At 38.6% G+C, this 9,779-nt stretch overlaps 1 protein-coding gene across 5 annotated transcripts in view; it reads right to left on the reverse strand.

The window, feature by feature from the left end:
- The window catches only part of DZIP3 (DAZ interacting zinc finger protein 3), a 109,277-nt gene that overhangs the window by 74,967 nt on the left and 24,531 nt on the right, over nt 1-9,779 (reverse strand). For all 5 annotated transcript variants that reach the window (XR_003309924.1, XM_026456830.1, XM_026456828.1 and 2 more), the window contains exon 5: nt 6,496-6,612. Coding sequence is in view for 4 of the 5 variants with exons in the window: in XM_026456830.1 (XP_026312615.1) it covers nt 6,496-6,612 (117 nt within the window). In the remaining variant the exon portion in view is untranslated. The remainder of the gene's footprint in view (nt 1-6,495; nt 6,613-9,779) is intronic.

Here is a 9,779-nt window from a genome sequence, read left to right on the forward strand (position 1 = left end):
AAAGACACATGCACACGTATGTTTATTGCGGCACTATTCACAATAGCAAAGACTTGGAATCAACCCAAATGTCCATCTGTGACAGACTGGATTAAGAAAATGTGGCACATATACACCATGGAATACTATGCAGCCATAAAAAAGGATGAGTTTGCGTCCTTTGTAGGGACATGGATGCAGCTGGAAACCATCATTCTTAGCAAACTATCACAAGAACAGAAAACCAAACACCGCATGTTCTCACTCATAGGTGGGAACTGAACAATGAGATCACTTGGACTCGGGAAGGGGAACATCACACACTGGGGCCTATCATGGGGAGGGGGGAGGGGGGAGGGATTGCATTGGGGAGTTATACATGATATAAATGATGAATTGATTGGTGCTGACCAGTTGATGGGTGCAGCACACCAACATGGCACAAGTATACATATGTAACAAACCTGCACGTTATGCACATGTACCCTAGAACTTAAAGTATAATAAAAAAAAATAATAAAAAAAAATTAAAAAAAATCAAGTAGAAATTCTGGAGCTTATAAAAGCAATTGACATGCTAAATAATTCACCACAGTCTCTCCAACCCCCACTTACCCTTCCCAGTGTCTGGTAACCATCATTCTACTGTCTATTTTTTTTCTCCTATTTTTATGAGTTCAGTTGTTTTCGTTTTTAGCTCCCACAAATGAGTGAGAACATGTAAAGTTTGTCTTTCTCTATCTGGTTTATTTCACTTCACACAATGACCTCCAGTTCCATCCATGTTGTTTCAAGTGACAGGATCTTTTTTTTATTTTTTTTTTTTTGTAGAGATGGGGTCTCACACAATTCATTGCTCAGGCTGGTCTTGAACTCCCAGGTTCAAGTGCGCCTCCCACCTCAGTCTCTCAAAGTGCTGGGGGGAATCTTGTTCTTTTTTATGGCTGAATAGTACTCCCCTGTGTATACGTACCATATTTTTGTTATTTATTCATCTGGATGGACACTTATGTTGCTTTCAAATCTTGGCTACTGTGAACAGTGCTGCAATAAACATGAGAATGCAAATACTTCTTTGATATACTGATTTTCTTTCCTTTGGGTATATCCCAGCAGTGGGATTGCTGGATCCTATGGTAGGTCTATTTTTAGTTTTTTGAGGAACCTCCAAACTGCTTGCCATAATGGTTTTACTAATTTACATTCCCACTAACAGTGTAAGAGGGTTCTCTCTTCTCCACATCCTCACCAGCATTTATTGCCTATATTTTGTACATAAGCCATTTTAACCTAAGTGGGCAATAGTGTGAGATACTATCTCTACAAAAATACCAACCCTACTTTTTTAGCATCAATTGAAATGATTATACAGTCAACAATAATTTGTTGTACATTTTAAAATAAGAAAAAGAGGCCGGACGCGGTGGCTCAAGCCTATAATCCCAGCACTTTGGGAGGCCGAGGCGGGCGGATCACGAGGTCAGGAGGTCGAGACCATCCTGGCTGACACGGTGAAACCCCATCTCTACTAAAAAATACAAAAAAAAACTAGCCGGGCGACGTGGCGGGCGCCTGTAGTCCCAACTACTCCGGTGGCTGAGGCAGGAGAATGGCGTAAAACCCAGGAGGCGGAGCTTGCAGTGAGCTGAGATCCGGCCACTGCACTCCAGCCTGGGTGGCAGAGCGAGACTCCGTCTCAAAAAAAAAAAAAAAAAAAAAAGAGTATAAATGGACTGTTGTAACACAAAAGATAAATGCTTGAGGTGATGGATAGCCCATTTACCCTGATGTGATTATTACATATTGTATGCCTGCATCAAAGTATCTCACGTACCCCATAAAATGTACACCTATGTACCCACGAAAATTAAAAATAAAAATTTTAAAAAACTGGTAAAAAAGAAGTATAAAAATTTGTTACATTAAACCTTTCAAAAACTCTCTTTCACTCTCTCTTTTAATATGTAATATTTTAGGTATTAAGAACACATTAAATAATAATATAATGAACACTGAAGTAGCTACCATCCACCTTTAAAAATACAATGATCTGGCCAGGTGCGGTGGATCATGCCTGTAATCCCAGCACTTTGGGAGGCTGAGGTGGGCAGATTACAAGGTCAGGACATTGAGACCATCCTTGGCCAACACGGTGAAACCCTGTCTCTACTAAAAATACAGAAAATTAGCCAGGTGTGGTGGCATGCTGTAGTCCCAGCTACTCGGGAGGCTGAGGCAGGAGAATCACTTGAACCCAGGAGGCGAAGGCTGCAGTGAGCCGAGATCGTGCCACTGCATTCCAGCCTGGGTGACAGAGTGAGACTCCATCTCAAAACAAAAACAAAACAAAACAAAAAAACAATGATCTTTTAAATCAAAATCCTTTACTCTCCCACATGAATTCTGCAAAATAGTATGGACATAAAGTTTATCACTTCTTCATTGAAAAATCAAACCATGTGGATATTTCCTTCACATAAAAATGGTCTATGCAAAATTACTCAGATGAGATAGATTAGGGATCAGTGAATTGTAGAGGGAGAGAAGTAGGTGTGACCATGAAAGTCATGAGAGATTTTTGTGGTGGTGGAATAGTTATTTTATCTTGATTGCAGTAGTAGTTACACAAATGTACACATTTGATAACATGGCACAGAACTATACAAGTCTGGGCATTAAAAAGTTAACAGAGCTGGCCTGAGGCAGTTATCCTTATTAAGGCCTGCTTGCAAAGTTGATCTTTGCTGATGTCTGGGAACTTTGTTCCCTAACTGATAAAGGTGCCTTGCTATGTCTAGACTATTTGTGCAAACAATGTGATTTATGCTGAGCACCTGGGAGTTCCTTCTGGAAGTCTGGAATTTTGATACATGCCAGGCAGCAGGTACCTGGATGACCAATGCCCAATAAAAATATTGATCACTGAGTCTCCTATGGGCTTCCCTGGGCAGAAACATTGTGGATGTTGCCATATTTGCATTGCTGGAGGTGGCCGTATATGCTGTGTGGCTTCTCAAGGAAGGGAGAAAATATGGAGGAACCTGTAGATGGCTTTCCTCAGACTTCACCTGTGTCTTTTCCCCATATGATCACTATATATCCTTATCACTCACCGTAATAAATCTTAGACATTAGTATAACCATATGCTGAGTCCAGTCCTTCTAGCAAATCTCTGAATATGAGGGTGGTCTTGGAGACTCCAGACACAAAGCCCCATGAACCAACATCAATTTCCTGTTTTTTTTTTTAATATGTTCTGGAATAATGTAATTATGTAATTATTGAGGGAAATTGTGTGAGGGGTACACCAAGACCTCTCTGTCCATTGTATTTGTGATGGTTAAGTTCATGTGTCAACTTGACTGGCCACAGGATGCCCAGATTAAATATTATTTCTGGGTGTGTCTCTGAGGGTGTTTCCAGATGAAAACTGCCTTTGAAATGGTAGACTGGGTATAACAGGTTGCCCTCTCCAATGTAGGTGGGCATCATCCAATCCATTAAGGCCTGCATAGAACAAAAAGTAGAGGAAGGAAGAATTCATCCCTTTTTGCTCCCTGCCTACTTGCTGGAGCTGGGACATCTCATCTCAACTTCTGCCTTCATCCTTGGATTTATACCTAGTTCTCTGCCTTCAGAACTGGGATGAGTTATACCACAAGCGTTCCTGGGTCTCTAGATTACAGAAGCAGATCATGGGACTTGCTGAGCCTCTATCATCACATGAGCCAATTCCTCATAATAAATCACATATATATTCCTTATAATCATGTATATGTATATGTGTATATAAGTATTTGTGTGTATGTTTTATATATATAAAACAGAACACACAAACAGACACATAGACACAAAGACACACACACACACACACACACACAGCAAAAACTAGTCTGGTTTCTCTGGAGAACCCTGGACTCCTCTGCTCTTAAGCTCTATATTGACTGAAGACTATAACCCTATCTTCTGTCACATTACCCTTTTTCATCAAGATTTCCCCATACCATAAACAAGATTTTTCTAGGTACACAGAATAATAAATATCCACAGGATATAAGCTTTCTGGTTTTTTTGTTTGTTTGTTTGTTTTTTGAGATGGAGTCTCACTCTGTCACCTAGGCTGGAGTGCAGTGGTGCAATCTGGGCTCTCTGTAACCTCTGCCTTCTGGGTTCAAGCGATTCTCCTGCCTCAGCCTCCTGAGCAGATGGGATTATAGGCACATGCCACCACGCCTGGCTAATTTTTTGTATTTTTAGTAGAGACGGGGTTTCACCACCTTGGTCAGGCTGGTCTCAAACTCCTGACCTCATGATCCGCCTGCCTCTGCCTCCCAAAGTGCTGGGATTACAGGCACGAGCCACCGCGCCCGGCCCATAAGCTTTCTGTTTATACTGATCTAACTGTATACTCTCACCTTGCATGCTTCTAATGACCAACAGTATTCGATGAGGAGATAACTGACTGTGATTAGAAATTTGGCTTCAAACTGATCTCAGTGGAGATAGACATGTGTGTTTGTTCTTGATGGACTAAGTGAGTCTATTAATATAAACTCCCCGTAACATCTAAGTGGTTCCCACCTTAAAATTCCCATCCTTGAAGAGGCAGTAAAATGTTGTCGTTCAGACCACAGGATCTAGAGCCAAGGACTGCATCCTGACTCCACTACTTACTACCTGGTCAAGTTAGCAAGTTATTTAACCTCTGTGCGGTAAGATAGGGTACTCAGGAACAGTAAAAGCGCTAATTTTTACAAAGCACTTAGAACAGTGGCTGCCGTACAGCAAACATTAAATAAATGTGAACAATTATTTTGTACTTAAAAGAAAACAGCTTCATGACTAACACAACAGAGACTGGCTAATATAATTCTGAATAAAACATTTCTAAGAACAAGATAAGATACAGAATTGTGGTAATGCTATAATTAGATGAGGAAAATCTCTGGAATTTAAAGATGCAAGTTGTACATTTTTAACTTAAAGCCCCTATCCTTTTCTCCTACCTTCTCCTCATTAGCAAAGATTATTCCAAGAACTAGAACAAAATTAATATAGAGATGCAATTGGCAACTGCATCCCCATAATACATAATCCACTCTTGCCTCCTACAAGGTTGTCTTATCCCTTTTTGGTGGCCTTGAAGGACAGACAGAGTAATTTAGAAACAGCAATAGACTGCTTTGATCATGACAATGCCACTTCTGCTCACAAGTACTACCAAGAGCTACGAAGGGAGAAACTCTTCCATTTCCTAGTCTAAGACTCATCTTTGAAGTAATGTCTAAGTAAAGAAAGCTAAGCAATGGGTACCTGTTAAGGCTGATTTCACATTGATTTGTTTCACTGACTGGCAATCTAGTCAGTGGGAGAAACAGCAGGTCTGCCATATCCCCAAAGTTGTCAGGATTACAAGATGCAAACCCCTCATTTTCTTTGTTTCCTCACTGGAGTCCAACTAGAATCTCCTTCTGAATGGTGTAACTCACCCTGTAAGAACCCTAATCTCCAGAGTCCTAAATAAGAATTATTTTTCCATCTCTTTGTACATCATTATAATATGGGAGTTAATGTCTTAGGCTCCTTTTTTTTGGTGTCTGGGTAGTCCTGTTTTGAAGATAACCCTATTTATTTCTAAAGTATCATTTGATCTCAAACACATAAATACATTTTGTTAATTTTACCTCTAATAGAAATTCCAACTTTTACAGATATAGAGATCTCAGAAGAAAGAGAAACTGATTAAGTATGGTTAAAAAAGACAGAATTTTTTTTTCTTTTTAAATTGACAAATAAAAATTGTATATATTTATCATACACATGACATTATAAAATATGTACACATTGTGAAATGACTAACTCAAGTTAATTAACATAAGTATAACCTCACATATTTACCATTTTTGTGGTGAAAATACTTAAAATCTACTCTAAGCAATTTTCAGGATTATAATACATTGTTATTAACTATAGTCACTATGTTGTACAACAGATCTGTTGAACTTATTCCTCACAACTAACTGAAATTTTGTATCTTTTGACCAACATCTCTTCAGTCTGTACTCCTGACCCCTTACCCCTAGCCACCATTGTACTCTCTGCTTCTGTGAGTTCAACACCTAGATTCCACATTCAAACGATATCATGCAGTATTTGTCCTTCTATATTTGGCTTATTTGTTTAACTTTATGATTCTCCATTTCTAATTGGGAAAGCCCATTTCTATTAGTTCAAGTTTCTCTTAAGATGCACAATTTTGTGGTAGGGAAGGAGACTAGAATAGAATATTACAGAGCCAGTCACATAAGAAAGTACAAGACATATAAGTTATCCAAAAGTCATATAAGAAAGTACAAGACACAGGAAGGAATCAATTTATACATACCCTTTTCTAGAGGTAAAAGAGAAAATTAAAAATTGGCCCACACCTTAAAATAAGCATGCATTGGCTGTTTTCTCACTGAGAAACGTTGATCAAGTCCATTATATCAAATTTTCAAAAAGAAAACACTTACTGTATAATTGGCAGCTTGAATGTTCCTAAGTGCTGCTTCTAGTTGCGTAATCAAGAAACGTAAAGTCAAAGCAGGAACAATTTCCTCACCATTCTGGCTGTTAGCTGCAACTTCTCTCTGTGGAAAATTATTCAGTTAAAAATGTCTGTAAGTCTGAACAAACATCTACATATGTTTACATGATACAAATAATTCACGCTCATTGGAGAAAATTTTAAAAATAGAGATGAAGATGGTTTTAAAAAAAAAAAAAATCCATACCAACCAGATACAACGTTCTCATGTTTGTTTTTAAGTAGTTTGATGAATGTCATTTGTAACTATTTCCTTAAAACAATTTTAAATTTTATTTATGTATTTATTTTTGAGATGGAGTCTCGCTCTGTCGCCCAGGCTGGAGTGCACTGGCACAATCTCAGCTCACTGCAAGCTCTGCCTCCTGCGTTCACACCATTCTCCTGCCTCAGCCTCCTGAGTAGCTGGGACTACAGGCACCCACCACCACGCCCGGCTAATTTTTTGTATTTTTAGTAGAGACGAGGTTTCACCATGTTAGCCAGGATGGTCTTGGTCTCCTGACCTCGTGATCTGCCTGCCAAGGCTTCCCAAAGTGCAGGGATTACAGGCGTGAGCCACTGCACCCAGCCTCTTTAAAACATTTTTTAAAAAAGGTATTCCTATACCTGCCAAGGGGTTGGCAACATTCACACCTACTTCAGAGGAAAGGGGTAATCCCACTTCACTCTCACACCTTCTATTGTGCGACATAGCTAAAATCTTCCAGCCCTGAACCTGTGGTAAACAGGAATGCTGGCATTAATACCAATACAAGGGTAAACCACTTTATGCTACAATCTGATTGCAACTGAGCTAATGCAAGCTTTATTATGTACTATAGTTTATTTACATGGTTGAAATGGAAGGCAGGACTATGTCTTTGTGTCCATTCCCCAATGTTTTCTACCCTCAAGTGCTTGGTTTAAATTACGTAATCTGTTTAATAATGTATAATCTGCAAGGAAAATTTAATCTACACTTCCATAACTTGGTTTCCATATACAACATTTTCCTGTTTTTTTCCTAGCTGACTAGATACTTTATTTCAGTCTCCCTAGCAATCAATTTAATGTGCCTCTTCTCTATCAATACATGTTTTCTAGGTAAAGTAACCCTCTATCACAATTTTAAATAGTGTCTACACACTGATAGTTTCCAAATTTACATTTCCAGCCAAGAATTTCACCTACATTCCAAGCTCAAACAATATCTCTTGAATTTGAATAGAAACATGAAACATAATACCGAAGTTCCACCTCTGTCAAACAGCCTGGGTGGTTTCAGATCAGTCTCCCCAATGAGAATAACTAAAACACCCGGACGGCATATAAAAACTAATTATCTGAAAACAATGGAAAACTACTAAGACAATGAAAATAAAAACCTCTGAAAGGCAATCTCTGGAGAGACCTGACTTTTAAGCTACTTTTCTCATTAAAGTAACTGCCATATTCAGTTGTGGCACAACTTCAGCAGATTTGCAAGGTTTGGTGGAATATTGGAGCACATGGTCTATAAGGAGGAGCAGCCCCGGTAAACAGCCCATTCTTTTGATTGAGGCCCTGTTTTGGTTCCAACGGAAGCAGACCGTAATTCAAGGATTTCAATGGAAATAGTTTATTTGAGAGGTACAGAGACAATGGTAGGAAAGTAGAGAAGTAATAAAGTGAAGGAAAAGTAGGTTTTAATTAAAAGATGTGTTATTATGCTAGTTACCCATGGTGGGCCACTGCAGTTATTACAACCAGGAAATTTTAGAAAACTCAAAAATACAAACCTCAGTATTAACCAACTCAAGGGAAGAGGCAACTGGGATATTTATATGATAACTCCCAAGACCTACTGATTGAGTGCTTTCTATGGTGATGGGGGAATATTAATTCCTCGGGTCTTCTAAACAGGAGAAGTAGCTTTCTCCTGTTCTAGAAAAAAAGGCCCTGAGGCATACAGATACAGATACGGAAAACTAGAACTGTCCAGAACATACTAAAACTATAGGTAGGGTCCAATTGGTATGGGAAGGGCACTGACAGAATCTGCTACAAAAGATAGAGAAACTGACCCTTCCTCAAAGAACTAAGTAAAGGTTGGAATCATCTCTATCCCAGGTTGAATTAAATAATTTACTAGAAAAGCAAAAATAAGAATTACTAGAAAAAAATTTGTCCAGTTTTCCCAGTTCTTCACAAAGGAAGTCTGCTATGAGACAAACCAGGTAGCTACTCCAAGTAGTAGAATTATCTCTATTATCTTCAATGACTACAGTATTTGTATTTATGTTTTCATGTTCATTCATGATTTTGGATATTTTTGCTTTCTTTTTTGGACATACTTATTATGCAATTGTCCATTTTATTGGTCTTTCTATAAAAGCAAGTTTGGGATTTATTGATCCTTTCTATTTTATGCTTTAGATTTTGTTTTAACTATCCTTATTACTTCAAGTGCTTTTAATTTGCTGTTCTTCCATTAACTTCTTGAATGTCATGCTTAGATATTCAATCTTGCTTTTTCTAATATTTACATCTCAAGCTACAAATTCTCCTTGAAGCACAGCTTTATCTAATAACACAGGATTTGATATATATTTTTATTCAGTTCAAAAATGTATTTAACTTCTATTGATTTCTTCTTTGACCAATTGGTTACCTAGATTAGAGGTATATATCTTACCTTATGAACATACAGTTTTCTAGATTATCTCTTTTATTGATTTCTAGAATAACTGAACAGTAGTTAGAGAACATACTCTGTATGTTTTGATACTTTGAAATCTGAAGGGGCTTGCTTTTGTGACCTAGTATATGGTCAATTTTTGTAAATGTTCTGTGTGCATTTAAAAACAATGCATACTCTGCCACTATCTGGTGCAATGTTTATACATGTATGTCTCAATTAGAGCAAGTCTGCTATAGGTCTAATAATTTTGTGTCCATGTTATATCAGTTATTAAGAGAAGTATGTTCACTTTGGGAGGCCGAGACGGGTGGATCACGAGGTCAGGAGATCGAGACCATCCTGGCTAACACGGTGAAACCCCGTCTCTACTAAAAAAAAAAAAAATACAAAAAACTAGCCGGGCGAGGTGGTGGGCGCCTGTAGTCCCAGCTACTCAGGAGGCTGAGGCAGGAGAATGGCGTAAACCCGGGAGGCGGAGCTTGCAGTGAGCTGAGATCCGGCCACTGCACTCCAGCCCGGGCAAGAGAGCGAGACTCTGTCTCAAAAAA

The sequence above is a fragment of the Piliocolobus tephrosceles genome, unplaced genomic scaffold, assembly GCF_002776525.5.
Source record: "Piliocolobus tephrosceles isolate RC106 unplaced genomic scaffold, ASM277652v3 unscaffolded_20, whole genome shotgun sequence".
NCBI classification, from domain to species: domain Eukaryota; kingdom Metazoa; phylum Chordata; class Mammalia; order Primates; family Cercopithecidae; genus Piliocolobus; species Piliocolobus tephrosceles.